Here is a 17,006-nt window from a genome sequence, read left to right on the forward strand (position 1 = left end):
CTACTACATTTAAGTGTGTTGATGACTTTCTCCAATAGGCCCTGATGCCTTAGGATGTCGCCCTCGCGATCCAAGCTGGATTGGAATGACAGACTGGACCCTGGAGAAGCATGTTCTTCTGATAGGGAAGTTTCCAGTGCTCCTGAATCAACATTTATTTTAATGCTGGGAACTAGCTTCTCTTGGGCCAGTAAGGAGTTATGAGGCTCCCGAAAAATCTTTTGAATTGTGAGAGGTATCAACCGGACGGAGGAAAAGCGTAGGCCAAGTCCCAGGTCCATTTTATCAAAAAAGCATCTATTGCTAGGGGATTTTCTTTTGGATTTAAAGGAACAAAAAAACTTTTACCTGTGAATTTATTTTTGACGCAAAAAGTTCTACTGACGGGGAACCCCATTTTGCTGTTATTTAAAAAAAAAAAAAAAGTTTAGAGAGACCATTCTCCTGGGTCTAATTTTTTTTCTGCTTAGAAAGTCTGCTTCTAGGTTCTGGGAACCTTTGAAATGTAAGGCTGTGAGTGATAGGGAGTTCTTTTTCTGCCCAGAGGTTTATGTCCTATGCCAAGGTTTCCAAGATTGGAGATCTTGTACCTCCCTGGTGTTTCAGGTAGGCTACTGTTGTGATGTTGTCCAAAGATTTTGGTGATCTTTCAGAAAATAAGATGAATTCTTTAGGGTAAACCATACTGCCGCCAGCTCTCTGTAGTTTGAAGAGCGGTCGCTTATGATCTTTGAGAAAGTTCCCTCAAAGAGAAAAGAGTCTACTTTTGCGCCCCACCCTCATTTGCTTGCATCCATTATAATCTGGACTGCCGGATGTTTTTGCCAAGGAACTCCTCTTTAAAGATTCCTTTCTTCTTTCCACCAATTGAGATCTTGCTTCACAGAATTTGGAATAATGATTCTCTTGTCTAGGGAGTTTTTATTTTTTTTGTCCCAGTTGTTCAGAATCCAGCTCTGTAAGATTCTGGTGTGAACTTGGTACCAAGATATTGACCCTATGCAGGAGGTTAGGAGGCCTAGTATGCTCATAGCTTCTCGGACCGAGCAAGAAGTTGTTGTTTTTTTGGAACTTTGTTATCTGGTTCTGTAGTGAGATTTTCTTGTCCTGAGGGAGGAAAGAACTCTGTATTTCTGAATCTAGGAGAACTCCCAGGAACAGTCTTTTTGGGAAAGGATTGAGGAAGGATTTCTCCCAATTTATTATCCAAGCTAATTCCTGAAGCCCCATCATAACATTTTCCGTTTCTTTTGGCTATTTCTTTTGTTTTTGCAACAAGCAAAAAGTTGTCTAGATATGGAATGATCATGTTTGTTTCTCTTTGCCATCTCCACAATTATTTTTGTAAACACCCTTGGGGCTAATGAAATGCCAAAAGGGAGAGATGAAAACTCGAAATGAAGTAGGGTTCCTGTTGAGTTCTTTATCGCAAACCTCAGGTATTTTTGAGAGTTTTCGTGAATGGGGACGTGATAGCATGCCTCCTTTAGATTGATTGATGTCATAAAGGACCCTTTCTCTATTAGAGGAATTGTGGAGGATACTGACTCCATTTTGAAATGTCTGTACTGGATTGACTTGTTCAGTTGTTTTAGATTTATGATCATACGAGCATATCCCTAATTATTTTTATTTTTTTAACTAAAAATTGTTTTGAATAGAACCCCTTTCCTTCCACTGACTCTGGGACTTGTATAATTACATATGAATCTTGTAATTTTTGGATTTCTTCCCATAGCTTTTGCGTGACCTTGGGGCCAAGGGATGTGATCTGAAAGCCTCTTGGGGGGTTGGAGGAAAATTCGATTCTGTAACCCTGAGCAACAATATTTGAAACCCAAGGGTTTGAGGTTAATTTTTCCCATTGAGGAAAACATTTTTTCAACCGACTCCCCACTCTGACATCATTGCTTGTCAGCTTGTTTGTTTTGGGGATTAAAAAGGAACCCTCTGCCCCCTTTTGGATAACTCCAGTGGCCCGATTTTCCTTTACCTCTATATGATCTGAACTGGGTAATTTGCTGATGAAAAAAACGTTTCCTGGTATCCCTCTTCTCTGGGAACTTTCTTTTTGTCAGCCGGCTTTTCTAGAATTTTGTCTAGGAGAGGTCCTAAGATGTATTCGCCCGACAAAGCTCTGGCAGCAAATCTGGCCGCGATATTTGTTTTTATAGAGAAAGTAGATGTCTCCCAAGCTTTTTTCAACGGACAATCAGCTTTGCGTTCCATAGGGTCGCGCAATTCAAAGCAGTCCTCAAAAGGAAGAGAGGTCTTTTTAATCACCTTCGCCACTTGGACATCTATTTTAGGGGCGCCATCAAAGATCTTGAATTCTGATGGATCAAAAATAAGACTGCTTCTAAATTCTCTAGGAACTCCCAACCTCTTTTCAGGCTCTAACCATTCATTAAGTATCATGTGCCGTACAATTTCGTGTATAGGGAAAACCATAGACTTTTTAGATCTTAAACCTCCGAACATCTCGTCCTTTACTGAGGGCGGTTTAGGTATGTCTTCAATACACATCGTATATCTAACCGCTTTTAACTATTCGTCCGTATCCTCAGAGAAAATAAATCTTCCTCCGCCAAGGGTCTGGGATATGAAGCTTCCTTTTCCAGCTCCTCAGAATCAGAGGATTAAGGAACAGAAAGTCTGTTTGTTTTTTTAGGAGGGATCACAGATTGACTGGTCGCTCCCAAGAAAGCCAGCAATGATTTTATCTCTTCTTAAATCAGAGTTTTTACATCAGATAAGATAGACGGTTGCTCCTCTTTTAACATTTCAGAAATGCATGATCTGCACAGTTTCTTCTTGTAATTTTCTGGGAGTCTTTTATTACAGACTGCACATTTGAGAGACTTAAATTTAACCTTTGTCTCCTTAGCTCCCTGATAATAGAAAAAAAGAGCAACCATGTATCAGCAGACACCAAAAAAGAAAATAAGGCAAGCCACAGAAGCATTTTTTCCCCTAAAGGGAACTCACGAAGGGTAGACCAGTAGACTCAGTAGTCTCCATGGTGGGGGTCTCAGGTGCTGACATCCTGAAATGGAGAAGGCTCCTGTGTTGGGATGGATGTAGCTTCCATGCTGCTTGGTCGGCGTTTTATGCCCATGTCCTGGAACACACCCCTAGGCTTCGCCCCCCCCCCCTCCGTAACCACGCAGCATCGGGCCGGGTCACGTGGTTCAAAGGAACATGCGTAGACGCCCGCACACTCCGTGATTGTCAGGCGTTTGTCCATTATGCCGCTTAGCTGGCCGCAGTGTCCTCCCTTAAGGTAGGAGATGTGGCAGTTTTCTGGCAAACAGGCTCCAGACTAGCCAGAGCGGGTACCTTGCCTCTACCCTCTGTCCAGCTATAGCCCCATGCTGCGGGATGATCAAAGGGAAATAGAAAAAAAATGAGAGATCCCATATTCAAGACCATAAAGGAGGAGGTAAGGGTAGTCCAAGCTATCGATACCTCTGGGGTTCTTTGAACTAAAAAATTTAAATGAATCTTCACCTCCCAGCCAGGGAGGCCTCTCTCTGTGTTGCCCCATGTAGGGACAGGAAACACTGAGGGGAGTGGGTGTGAGGGGCAATTTAAACTCTCTGTGTTCCTGTCCCTACATAGGTCAAGGGTCAATCTCCTTGTGGCCGTCATGGTGGATGGAAATGGAATTTTTTTTTTAGCCACAAATGAATAACATGCAATCATAAAAAAGGGCCTCCGAAGGTGTACATAGCCTTTTCATTCTCAGAATCAATGGGTGTACACCAACAGTTACAAAGTGATGGAATATCTTGGCAATATGCTGTATTACAAAAATAGGGGGAGATTTATATAAAAAAATAAATAAAAAAAAAGTACAAAGGAAAACTGTCTTAGTTGCCCATAGCAACTAATCAGATTGATCTTTTCATTTAAAAAAAGAGCTATGAAAAATTAAAGGTGTAATCTGATTGGTTGCTATGGACAACCAAACCAGTTTTCCTTTGCACCACTTTTGATAAATCTCCCCCATAATCCTTCCAGCGATTCCACTGCACAGCTAGAACACGTAGAATTGTGGACACACAGGGCACTAGAACCACAAGCAAGACCAGATCTCTCTATGCAGGAATATGGGAATGAAAACTGATTTTTTTTGTACATATTTAACCCTTCCTGTTGTATAGTTTTAATTTTTCCATAATTTTTTTTTTGAGTACTAGGCGGTTTCAACATGCAATCTTAACCCTTTCAAGGCCAAGCGGCCAAGAGGGGAGGGGCTGTGGCCACTGCGCCACCAATGAAGATAACTGACCTGGTAATACAAATACAGGAGGCGGGTGCCGGAATCAAATAGCCGGCACCCGACCGCTATGACAGAGAGCTGCGATCCGCTGCAGTTAACCCCTCAGGTGCCCCCCCCCCCCCCCCCCAACACCCCAGTATAATAAACATTGGTGGCGCAGTGCCAATGAGAATTTAAAAAAATAAATATATAAATTAACTCACCTCCTCCAATTGATCGCATAGCTGCCGGTCTCCTGTTCTTTCTTCAGGACCTGTCAAAGGACCTGTGGTGATGTCACTGAGCTCATCACATGTCAATTACCATTGTGATGGACCATGTGATGACCACAGGACCTTTTCCTCACAGATGAAGACAGAAGAGAAGCCGGGCTGCGCGAACAAGTGGATTAAAATGGTATCCTCATCTTAATGATCACTGTCAAATCTGTTAATGATTTGACAGCGCTAATTTTTCTAAATAACATTTTAACTTCTTCCTGGCCAGTATAGTACAGAGCCGCGCACGCCGGCTCTGTACTATACAGGCCAGGAATAAGTCACCATGGCGCATGCGCGGCAGCGTGCGCGTTCAGGACATTGCACGGCCCGGCCGGGAGAAAATCTTCAGTCTTCTGCGCAAGCGCGGCCCGGCCGGGAGAAGAATCCAGGAAGTGAACGTCGCGCTCAAGGAAGGCAAGTATGAAAAGGGAAGATGAGAATACCCCTTTAAGGGGAGTTAAATTATAATTATTATATTTTTTTAAAAATTTTTTTTTTAAACCCCTCCAGCCCTATTTTACTTCGCATTCTGTTTTAACCACCTCAGCTCCCCTAGCTTAAACCCCCTTAATGACCAGACCACTTTTTACAATTCTGCACTACACTACTTTCACGGTTTATTGCTCGGTCATACTACTTACCACCTAAATGAATTTTACCTCCTTTTCTTCTCACTAATAGAGCTTTCATTTGGTGGTATTTCATTGCTGCTGACATTTTTACTTTTTTTGTTATTAATCAAAATTGACCGAAATTTTTGCAAAAAAATGACATTTTTTACTTTCGGTTGTAAAATTTTTAAAACAAAACTACATTTCTATATACATTTTACTCAAAATTTATTGTTCTACATGTCTTTGATAAAAAAAAATGCAATAAGTGTATATTTATTGGTTTGCGCAAAAGTTATAGCGTTTACAAACTATGGTACAAAAATGTGAATTTCCGCATTTTTAAGCAGTTCTGACTTTCTGAGCACCGGTCATGTTTCCTGAGGTTCTACAATGCCCAGACAGTAGAAACACCCCACAAATGACCCCATTTCGGAAAGCAGACACCCTAAGGTATTCGCTGATGGGCATAGTGAGTTCATGGAAGTTTTTATTTTTTGTCACAAGTTAGCGGAAAATGATTTTTTATTATTATTTTTTCTTACAAAGTCTCATATTCCACTAACTTGTGCCAAAAAATAAAATTTTACATGAACTCACCATACCCCTCACGGAATACCTTGGGGTATCTTCTTTCCAAAATGTGGTCACTTGTGGGGTATTTATACTGCCCTGGCATTTTAGGGGACCTAAAGCGTGAGAAGTAGTTTGGAATCCAAATGAGTAAAAAATGCCCTGTGAAATCGTAAAGATACTCTTTGGAATTTGGGCCCCTTTGCGCACCTAGGCTGCAAAAAAGTGTCACACATGTGGTATCGCCGTACTCAGAAGAAGTAGGGCAATGTGTTTTGGGGTGTCTTTTTACATATACCCATGCTGGGTGAGAGAAATATCTCTGTAAAAGACAACTTTTCCAATTTTTTTATACAAAGTTGTCATTTTACAGAGATATTTCTCTCACCCAGGTATTCCGTGAGGGGCATGGCGAGTTCCTAGAATATTTTTTTTTTGGCACAAGTTAGCGGAAAATGATTTATTTATTTTTCTCACAAAGTCTCATATTCCACTAACTTGTGACAAAAAATAAAATTTTACATGAACTCACCATGCCCCTCACGAAATACCTTAGGGTGTCTTCTGTCACTGCGGTGGGGCGGACTGAACGCAAGTGTGCGCACAAGATCAGGCCTGATCGGGTGAACACTGCGTTTTTTGTAGAGCCTATAGAACATGTCCTATTCTTGTCCGCAATTGCGGAAAAGAAAAGGCATTTTCTATATAGTTCTGGCAATGTGATCCGCAAAATGCGGAAAGCACATTGCCGGTGTCCGTGTTTTGCGGATCCGCGGTGTCCTTGTTTTGCGGATCCGCAAAACACATACGGACGTCTGAATGGAGCCTTACAGGGGGGTGATCAGGGAGTCTAATATGGGGTGATCAGGAGTTAATAAGTGACGGGGGGGGGTGTAGTGTAGTGGTGTTTGGTGCTACTTACAGAGCTGCCTGTGTCCTCTGGTGGTTGACCCAAGCAAAAGGGACCACCAGAGGACCAGGTAGCAGGTATATTAGACGCTGTTAACAAAACAGCGTCTAATATACCTTTTTGGGGTTAAAAAAATAAAAATAAATAAATAAAAAAATCGCATCTACGGCCTGCCAGCGAATGATCGCCGCTGGCAGGCTGTAGATCCACTCATTTACCTCCCGATCCTGTGAACGCACGCTCCTGTGTGCGCGCGTTCACAGGAAATCTCGCGTCTTGCGAGATTACGCGCCGATGCGTCCAGGAGGAATAACCCGGCTGCCCGCAGGACGCATCCCTGCGTTAGGCGGTAGGGAGGTGGTTAAGAATGCTATTATTTTCCCTTATAAACATGTTATAAGGGAAAATAATTACATCTACACAACCTTGAACCCAAACCTGAACTTCAGTGAAGAAGTTCGGGTCTGGGTACCACAGTCAGTTTTTTATCACGCGCGTGCAAAACACATTGCACAAGCGCGATAAAAACTGAACAATGGAATGCAATCGCAGTCAAAACTGACTGCAATTGCGTACCTACCCGTGCGGGTTTGCCGCAATGCACCCGGGACGCATCCGGAGCCAAAACGTGACGCCTGTCTGAAAGAGGCCTAAGGCTACTTTCACACTTGCGGCAGTGTGATCCGGCAAGCAGTTCCGTCGTCGGAACTGCCTGCCGGATCCGCCGATCTGGATGTGACTGAAAGCATTTGTGAGACGCATCCGGATGTGGATCCATCTCACAAATGCATTGCAAGAACGAATCCGTTTCTCCGCTTGTCATGCGGACAGACGGATCCGTGTTGTATTTTTTTTACGCATTTTTACCAGTCTGCGCAGACCGAAAGGACGGATCCGGCACTAATACATTCCTATGAAGGAAAAATGCCGGCATGTCTTCAGTTTTTTTCGCCGGAGATAAAACCATAGCATGCTGCGGTTTTATCTTTTGCCTGATCAGTCAAAATGACTGAACTGAAGACATCCTGAACAAATTGCTCTCTATTCTGAATGCTCTCTATTCTGAATGCGTGGGGATATGCCTGATCAGTTATTTTCCTGTATAGAGCCCCTGTGACGGAACTCTATGCCGGAAAAGAAAAACGCTAGTGTGAAAGTACCCTAAAATATTAAGTTTAAATCCCCGCTTTACCAATTTTACATATAAAATATATAAAACAATAAATAAATATATTACATAGCGCTGCGTCCGAAAAGTCCAAACTATTAAATTATAAAAAAAATATCTCCTATGCGGTGAGCGCTGTAACAGAAATAAATAATCAAAAACCATGCGATTCGCCATTTTTTAGTCACCTTGTCATTCCAAAAAAATAGGATAGGACTGTTCTATTATGGGCCGAACGTTTCATAAAATGCGAAATGCACGTGGCTTTTTTTGGTGTTTTTTTTTCCGCGTGGTATTGAGTATCGCATTACTTTTTTATGGTGACGAAAGCGAATCAAAATTTTGGTATCTAAACAACCCTACGCTGATCTGATCAGTGTAGCGTTGTCACGATACCAAAATTTTGATTCGGTTTCGATTTGGTGACTAAAAATTAAATTTGGCTCCTAAATTTTTCAGTTCAGGAGCCAATGGTTACTAGGTATTTTTTTTAGTCTGGAGCACTGTATGTTGCGCAGGTATGTTGAATTAGATGTCCTCTCTAGGAGGACTGGCGAGAGGCTGCTCCCGGTATCCCCTGCAAAACCGTCATGGCACTTTTTACCCAAAATTCGTCCCATTGTAGCTGGTATTTGTTCTGCCACTGCTCCCCTTTCTGAATACTTAGACTGGCTGCTCCGCCCACTGCTTAAAGATATCCCCTCATATCTCAAGGACACAAATGACTTCCTCCTGTCTCTGAAATCCTTTCATTGGCATGAGGGACATCATTTGGTCTCTCTAGATGTGGAGAGCCTCTATACTCGCATTCCACAAGAGGCAGGGGTTTTAGCGGTAAGAGAGATCCTTGAAGGTACTAATAAGGGCTCTGCCTGTATACAGTTTGTTGAAGAAGCCCTCCAGTTTGTGTTAGGCAACAATGTGTTCAGATTCGGGGAACAGTGGTATAAACAAAAACATGGAGCGGCAATGGGGACCCCGGTGGCATGCACTTTCACCAATATCTTCTTGGCGAGGTTTGAAGATAAGTATATCTATTCCCTAGATAATCCATATCTGCACTGCATACAGCTGTTTTTACGCTATATAGACGATATATTCATCATCTGGTCGAGCACAGAGTCCCAGTTTAGTGATTTTGTTAACTACCTTAATGTGCACAATGGAATGAACATGAGATTCACCTTTAAATTTGGGGGTCTCAGGTTGGAATTCCTGGATGTACTAGTGACAGTGGAGGGCAATTAGTTGGTCACTAAGGGATACAGAAAGCCCACGGCTACAAATTCGATGTTACATTATGATATCTTTCACCCCCAAAGTGTAAAGTCATCAGTGCCTTAAGGTCAGTATAGAAGGCTTAGAAGGATCAATGGCCGGGAAGAAGATTTCAAATCCCAAGCCATTGATCTAACTAGGAGTTTGTTGAAAAGGGGTTACCCCTTGAAAGATCTCCATAATGCTAAGTTATGTTAAGAGCTGCTCAATTCACCCAGGATGATTTGCTGGTTGGCAAAAAGAATTTGAAGAGGGGCAAAGGAGGTGGTATATCTCACAGATTCGTGTTCTCATTCAAATATAGTCCTATGGCAGATGCCATTCTTAGGACTATTTACCATAATTGGGATATATTGAGTGGTGATGAATCCCTGGGGGAGTTGGCACGGAATAAACCCATAGTTGCTTTCAGACGTAGCCATACCTTGAAAGATAGCTTGGTTAGAAGTAGGATGTATGGTTGAAAGAATATTTACCCAAGGGCAACCGCAAATGTGGTAATTGTTCATTTTGTCGGTATAATCCTCAGTATAGAGTAGTGTGCTTTGGTGGTTTGCAATACAGGGTTAATCGCCTCATTTTTTGTTGGAGTAAGTTCTTAGTGTACCTGATAATGTGTCCCTGTGGCCGCTTCTATATTGGCAAAACGATTAGACCATTATTTGAAAGAATAAGAGAACACTTTAATTCTGTGACATCTGGAAAAGGATGTCCGCATCTAATCAAGCATGTCAGAGATGCATGGAGGCGACCCCAGGGTCCCAACATTTTCAGTCTTCGAGATAGTACCCTTTCTACCAACAGGGGGCGACAGACATACCCAATTATTACGCAAAGCAGCTAGCTGGTTTATCAGAGCCAATGCTATGGGTCCACTGGGTCTTCATGACCGTAATGACTTAAGTGTTTTTTAGGGGCGCACCGAAATTCCGGCAGCCGAAAATATCGGCCGAAAATGCACCTAATCCACTTCGGCCGATATTGTTACATATCGGCCGAAAATATGGGGTGTGGGATTTGTCACCCACCATCTGCGGGCGGGCGGTTTACTTTGTCACTGCATCTTTATTTTACCTTACAATTGTGAGGCTCCAGTAACTAACAACTCTGCAGGCAGAGCGGAGGGCGGCGTAACGTCACTTACTCACGTGACGCGCCTGCTCCGCCTCCTTCATTCATAAAGTGGGCGGAGCAGGTGCGTCACGTGAGTAAGTGACGTTACGCCGCCCTCCGCTCTGCCTGCAGAGTTGTTACTGGAGCGTCACGATTGTAAGGTAAAATAAAGATGCAGTGAGTGATGCTGTGAGAAGCAGGGCCGGGGCTGTTATGGGTAGGGGGATCGGTCTATGGCACTGCTATGGGGAGGGGGGATCTGTGCACTGTTATGGGGAAAGGGATCTGTGCACTGTTATGCCCATAACAGTGCACAGATCCCCCTCTCCATAACAGCGCCACCCACAGATCCCCCTCTCCATAACAGCGCCACCCACAGATCCCCCTCTCCATAACAGCGCCACCCACAGATCCCCCTCTCCATAACAGCGCCACCCACAGATCCCCCTCTCCATAACAGCGCCACCCACAGATCCCCCTCTCCATAACAGCGCCACCCACAGATGAATTTCATTCATGAAAAAGAATTATTAATAAAATCATTTAAAAAAAAGTATTTTAAAAGTATTTGGGCAAAAAGGCCGTTTCGGTTTCGGTTTTCGGTCAAGGGCATCCTGAATTTTCGGTTTCGGACCAGAATTTTCATTTCGGTGCACCCCTAGTGTTTTTCTATAGGCTATGTTGTATTGCCGCATCTTTTTTAGTAGGTATTTGTACCATTTTGTATTGTATTTTATATTATTGTCAGTGCTAGTTGAGCACGTCTGTGTGGGTGGCGCTGACGTATATATATATATATATGGCGTATTGACGTAATCACGCTAGGAGGCCTGAGGAAGCGTGACGCCGCGCAAAACGGCCGTTGCCTTTTGATGCCTGTCTAGCGTCCTGCGCCCTTACTGCCTGTTTTTGGGTCCATACCTGTATGAATGAATAAAGTAACATTTGGACTCTTACCGGTGAGTGCCGTCTCTTATCTTCATACTTCACAGACCTCAGATTAGAGCCCCATGCCTCTCATCAGCCCCCATTGCCTCATATCAGCCCCCAGTAGAAAAATGTGTCTTCTGGGGCGAAAAATACGGTGTTTATTTTTTACTTTCACACTTTATTAAAAAAAATAATAATCAAGTACCACTTGGATCTTGAAGATCCAGTGGGGCTGATGGCTGTACTATATGCAATGCTCATGTATTGCAAAGTATACTACTAGCCGTTTTACACTGATACATGGCAACACTGGATGCCTTTGCAAGACATCTGGTTGCCATGATAACCATCGGGCCGCTGCCATTGCAGTGCGGAAGCCTGATGGTTGCAGCGCGGAAGCCTGATGGTTGAGGCAGGGAGCCCCCTCTTTCTATTAACCCCATGAATGCCACGGGTGACTACTGACTGCGGCATCTCAGGGGTTAAACGGGCGAGATCAGTGCCAGCACTGATCTCGCCTGTTACAGCAGAGTGTCAGCATGCAGGAATGGAGCCACTTCCATCAGATACAGAGGAACCGCACCAGGAGGCACAGTGGAACAATTCAGGGGGTAGGCGGGCATAGAGCAGCAAGTGCAGATAGGACGTATATAGTTGTATGGCAGTCGTGAAAGGGTAAGATTGTATTCCATGATGGAAGCTAGGGATGTCCCGATACCGATACCAGTATCGGTACCGATACCGGGCATTTGCACGAGTACATGTACTCGTGCAAATGTCCCCGATACCACTGCCGATACCTGTGCGCCGCTTCTATGTGTCTGTGTCAGTCCGCGGCCTGCCCCTGCACCTCGCACAGCTAACAGCTTCAGAGGCAGCAGCAGGCAGTGTAATAGGAGCCGACAGTGGAAGCTAGCTCCGCCCTGCCCTGCCTTCCAACCAGAGACTCACAGCACAGGGAGCGTAGTGCAGGGACTCAGAGAATCGTCTGACAGTTTATTAGTTAAAAGAATGGAATGAGTCACAGACTGTGTCACCGAGTCCCTGCCAGGCTTCCTGCTCTGCGGCTCCCTGTAAGTCCGTCCGGGGGGAAGGGGGGGGGGGCATTATTAGCATAGCATGTAGTGGAGCTGTGTGTGTACAGGGTGCATGTAGCAGAGCAGGAACTCGGTGACAGTCTCTGACTCATTAGATTCTTTTAACTAATAAACTCTCAGACGATTCTCTGAGTCCCTGCAATAACTATACATTTTAATTACATCAGTCTGCTCCACTGCATTCACTGCAGCAGAGCTGTGTTTGCCAGGAGCGAGTCCCTCCAAAGGTGATAGTGTATGTCTTCTATGGCCCTGGTCCCTCCCTTCCTGCTTGCAAGCTGCACATTGATCTCTAAAAGCAGGCATTAGGGCAAGAAGAAATATACATTACTGTATGATGGCCACAAGACTATTATACTGAGGAGGGGGGCTTCAAAAATTGTTGTCCTGACTCCTTACAGTAGCGTCTCCTTGTGGCTGCCCTATGCAGTATAATGTCTCCTTGTGGCTGCCCCCATACAGTGTAACGTCTCCTTGTGGCTGCCCCCATACAGTGTAACGTCTCCTTGTGGCTGCCCCCATACAGTGTAACGTCTCCTTGTGGCTGCCCCCATACAGTATAACGTCTCCTTGTGGCTGCCCCCATACAGTGTAACGTCTCCTTGTGGCTGCCCCCATACAGTGTAACGTCTCCTTGTGGCTGCCCCTAATACAGTATAACGTCTCCTTGTGGCTGCCCCCATACAGTATAACGTCTCCTTGTGGCTGCCCCATACAGTATAACGTCTCCTTGTGGCTGCCCCTAATACAGTATAACGTCTCCTTGTGGCTGCCCCCATACAGTATAACGTCTCCTTGTGGCTGCCCCATACAGTATAACGTCTCCTTGTGGCCCCCATACAGTATAATGTCTCCTTGGAATGTTATAGTTCTGTTTTTGGGCCTTTTGGTTGGTCAGTGGTCAGAAAATACATGTGTGTGTATTTTATTGCTAAAATTAGTATCGGTAATTGGTATCGGTGAGTACTTAAATAAAAGTATCGGTACTCGTACTCAGTCTTAAAAAAATGGTATCGGGACATCCCTAATGGAAGCAATGAAAAATTTTAGAGTACGGTTTACACTATATTGTCACTGGAGGACAGTGGAAGTCTTGAAGTCACAGTGACATACAGATGTGTCCTTTCTTACCTTTCCTCTGCTGGACATGTCCTGATGTGCCTCACAAGATTAGATAAGACTTCAGGATAATCTGTGACGAGATATCTATCCCATAGAAATCTACGTGAGGCCATCTAGTGGTAGTGTTCTGAAGTACAGCCCGTCAAGGGTTGTGCCAGCAAGTGGCGATATTGTATTGAATTGGTATCATGAGAAATTGGAGCTCTTAACCAAAATGGAGCTAACAAAGGACACATCTGAATGTCTTACTGGATTATCTCCTTAATGCTACCAACTATAGCTGAGAAGTGAAATGCATTTTTAAAAAAAAATTGCTGAATAGCAGTAGAGGAATTATCCCACCTGGATTATCCCAAGCAAGTAGAAAATCAAAAGCCAGAGGTTTTTTCTCAGTCAAGGCCCACCTCACACGCTGGAACTTCTTGCTATCAGGTGACATTGCACTGTCTGTCAGATCAATTGTAACAACTGCAAAATGAAGGGCACAAGTCATTATACTTCAAAATGCCTAGCCCCAAAATCAACAACCGCTCTCCTGGTTACCCACACTTACTATATCGCATGGCATTTTTCCCTGAATATAGGGAGGGCTTGCCCTGCAGACCCAGCTCTTCATAGGTGTCTTTATTTACGGATACAATCAGTTTTCCTGAAAATAAAAAGGATCGTGAATCTGCAGATTAAGTAAAATTCATTTTGATTTTAAAACTTTAGAATAATAATCAAATATTATTTTCTGCCTCATCTGTGTCTAATGACTTGTCACATGAACATGACCATTTATACAGTTTAGTAACAGATTAAAGCCTCATTCACACGTCAGTGTTTCACGGACGTGTGCTGTACGTGTTCTCCACGGACAGCACACGTCCCCATTCATTTTAATGTGTGTATTCAGACATCAGTGTTTTAGCACGGTCCGTGGGTCAGTGTTTTTAGCACGGATGCAAGCTCTATTTTGTCCGTGTTCACGGATCCATCACGTCCATTATAGTCTATGGGTCCGTGAAAACCAAGGATAAAAACACGGATGCCATCCGTGTTTCATGGATCATTAAAGGCGTTGTCCAGGTTCAGAGCTGAACCCGGAAATACCCTTATTTTCACCCAGGCAATCCCCCTCAGGCTAGCATCGGAGCATCTCATGCTCCGATGCGCTCCCTTGCCCTGCGCTAAATCGCGCATGGCAAGGTGTCTTTTGTTTTCAATAACACACTGCCGGGTGGAAACATCCGCCCGGCAGTGTGTTTGGTGACGTCACCAGCTTTGATGGGCGGGCTTTAGCACTGCCCTAGCTGTTTTACTGGCTAGGGCAGCGCTAAATCCCTGTCACGAGTTGGAGGTCCCAGGAGAGACCACCGCGTCGTCATGCAATAAACAGAAATCAGGTACAGACACAAGAGTTTATTGCACAAACAAAAACATGAAGGCAGCACAGACAAAACATGAGCTCTATGTACCGTCAGCACAGTGGGAGAAAACCCCCACTGCGCCACTGTGTAGTAATACTCCAGAGGGGCGTGACTAAGCAACTCCTGGTGTTCACTAGAGCCCTAGATGGTAGGGTTAGACTTTGCCGCAGGAAGTTGCCAGGGTCCACTCTGGAGCGTGAACTAGACAGTGACAGCAGGGACGAATGGACAACAGGTACCAGAAGGTACCGACGGCACATAGGCAAACATAACAGACAGGTAAATACAAAACAGGGCAAATAATAACACAAGCAGGAGTTCATGCAAGGGAGCAGGAGTGGCAATGAGCAGAGAAGGACTTGCTCCACCAGTAGTAAACTGCATGGCCTTGTCATGCCACTCTGCTACAAAGGCTTGCTGAACACAGACATCAGAATAAACACAAAGTAACTAAAACATAACAGGCAGAACAGATAACAGACAGACGACGTTAGGACGTAAATGAACAAGTAGGGAAACCCACAGAGCACAGACAGACAGACAGACACGGATCCCATGGGTCAGCAGCATGGGAGAGAGAGTACAAACCAGGAGCAGAGCAGGACAAGACAACACACACCAGGAGAGCTGACACAGAACTGAGGAAACCTCAGCCTTAGGCCTCTTTCACACTACAGTATGTCCATTTCAGTGTTTTGCGTTCCGTTTTTCAAGGATCCGTTGTCCCGTTTTTGGGTTCCGTTGTGTCTCCGTTTCCGTTCAGTATGTCCGCAAAAACCTTTCAGTATGGTTTCCGTATGGTTCCCGTATACGGTCCGTTTTTCACGGATCAAAAACGGAAGCCATCTGTATTTGTGCTCAGCCAAAGTTTGGCAACAAGAAACACATGGCCACAGTGGGCTGGGCCTAGCATTTGTTAATGACGGATCCGCAAAAAACGGATGACATACGGATGACATACGGATGCCTTCCGTATGCATTCCGTTTTTTTGCGGACCCATTGACTTTAATGGAGCCACGGACCGTGATTTGCGGACAAACATAGGACATGTTCTATCTTTCCACGGCACGGAAATACTGAAATACTGAAACGGAATGCACACGGAGACACTTCAGTATTTTTTGCTGAACCATTGAAATGAATGGTTCAGTATCTGTTCCGTATACTGAACTCAAAAAACGTCCAGTATACTGAACGCAAAATACTGTAGTGTGAAAGAGGCCTTATATACAGGTTCCATGGGTGCAGCAGAGAGACCACACCCATGGAGCAGACAGAGGATTAACTCCTGATAGGAACACAGGGGAGTTAACCCATACAGAACCACAAATGACACACAGGAACAAAACTTCAGTGAGGAGCGCCGAACAAGCAAGGACGGAAGGTCACAGCCAGAGGTAATGACTGTGACAATCCCGCCCATCAGTGCCGGTGACCTCACCAGGCTTCCTGGCAGCCCCATGGAGAGCCCCGGTACGTCACCGGATCTCCAAAAAATGCCTTTGCGCTGCGCGATTTAGCGCAGGGCAAAGGAGAGCATCGGAGCATGAACTGCTCCGATGCTCAAGTCAGGGGGGCTGCCGGGGTGAAAATGGAGGTATGTCCGGGTTGAGACCCCCTTTAAGAAGAGATGCTTTGAAAATAATTTTTCAGCTGAAAACAGACACAAGGACCCAACACTGATCCTTCACGGACAGCTTCACGGATGCATTACTGACCACCTGCTCACGGATTTGAGCACGGACACGGACCTGCGAATGAGGCTTAACCCAGTACATTTAGATGGTACAGACAACTGCAATCGGACAGAATGTGAAAATGACCTCATTATGTATCCAGCACTAGAATTACTAAATTATGCATTCGGTTACTGTAGTGAAGTATATATGTATTCAAAGCACACCTCTAGATTACAGACATACATGGTGTATTTTGCTACGATAAGTCTTTAGCAAAATCGGCATGCAAGTCACCAACTGCATTGCACAGAGTGACATCCACAATATAATTTGACATGCTGCTGATTTAAAATCCAAGTTATGTGTGGATTCGATAGCATAGCTGAACAATGAAAATTACAGTAGTGCCCGTGCCGCCATATGACAGACACCAACAGCAACTGACAACATTTATTGACTATAATGGAATCTGTTGCGTTTCCATCACAGTGTTTGTCTATTTTGTACATTTTTTTCCCAGTATGTGAATCAAGCTTAAGGGTTACACACCATTTTCACAACCATTGC

General features: G+C 44.4%; 1 protein-coding gene across 1 annotated transcript in view; it reads right to left on the bottom strand.

Annotated features, from left to right (window-relative positions):
• Positions 1-17,006, bottom strand: part of RPP40 (ribonuclease P/MRP subunit p40) — a 254,762-nt gene that overhangs the window by 55,684 nt on the left and 182,072 nt on the right. The window contains exons 4-5 of the mRNA XM_040432763.1: positions 13,901-13,996; positions 13,690-13,815 (exon numbers count right to left, since the gene is read on the bottom strand). Coding sequence (XP_040288697.1) covers positions 13,690-13,815; positions 13,901-13,996 — 222 coding nt within the window. The remainder of the gene's footprint in view (positions 1-13,689; positions 13,816-13,900; positions 13,997-17,006) is intronic.

Source organism: Bufo bufo, chromosome 5, assembly GCF_905171765.1.
Source record: "Bufo bufo chromosome 5, aBufBuf1.1, whole genome shotgun sequence".
NCBI classification, from domain to species: domain Eukaryota; kingdom Metazoa; phylum Chordata; class Amphibia; order Anura; family Bufonidae; genus Bufo; species Bufo bufo.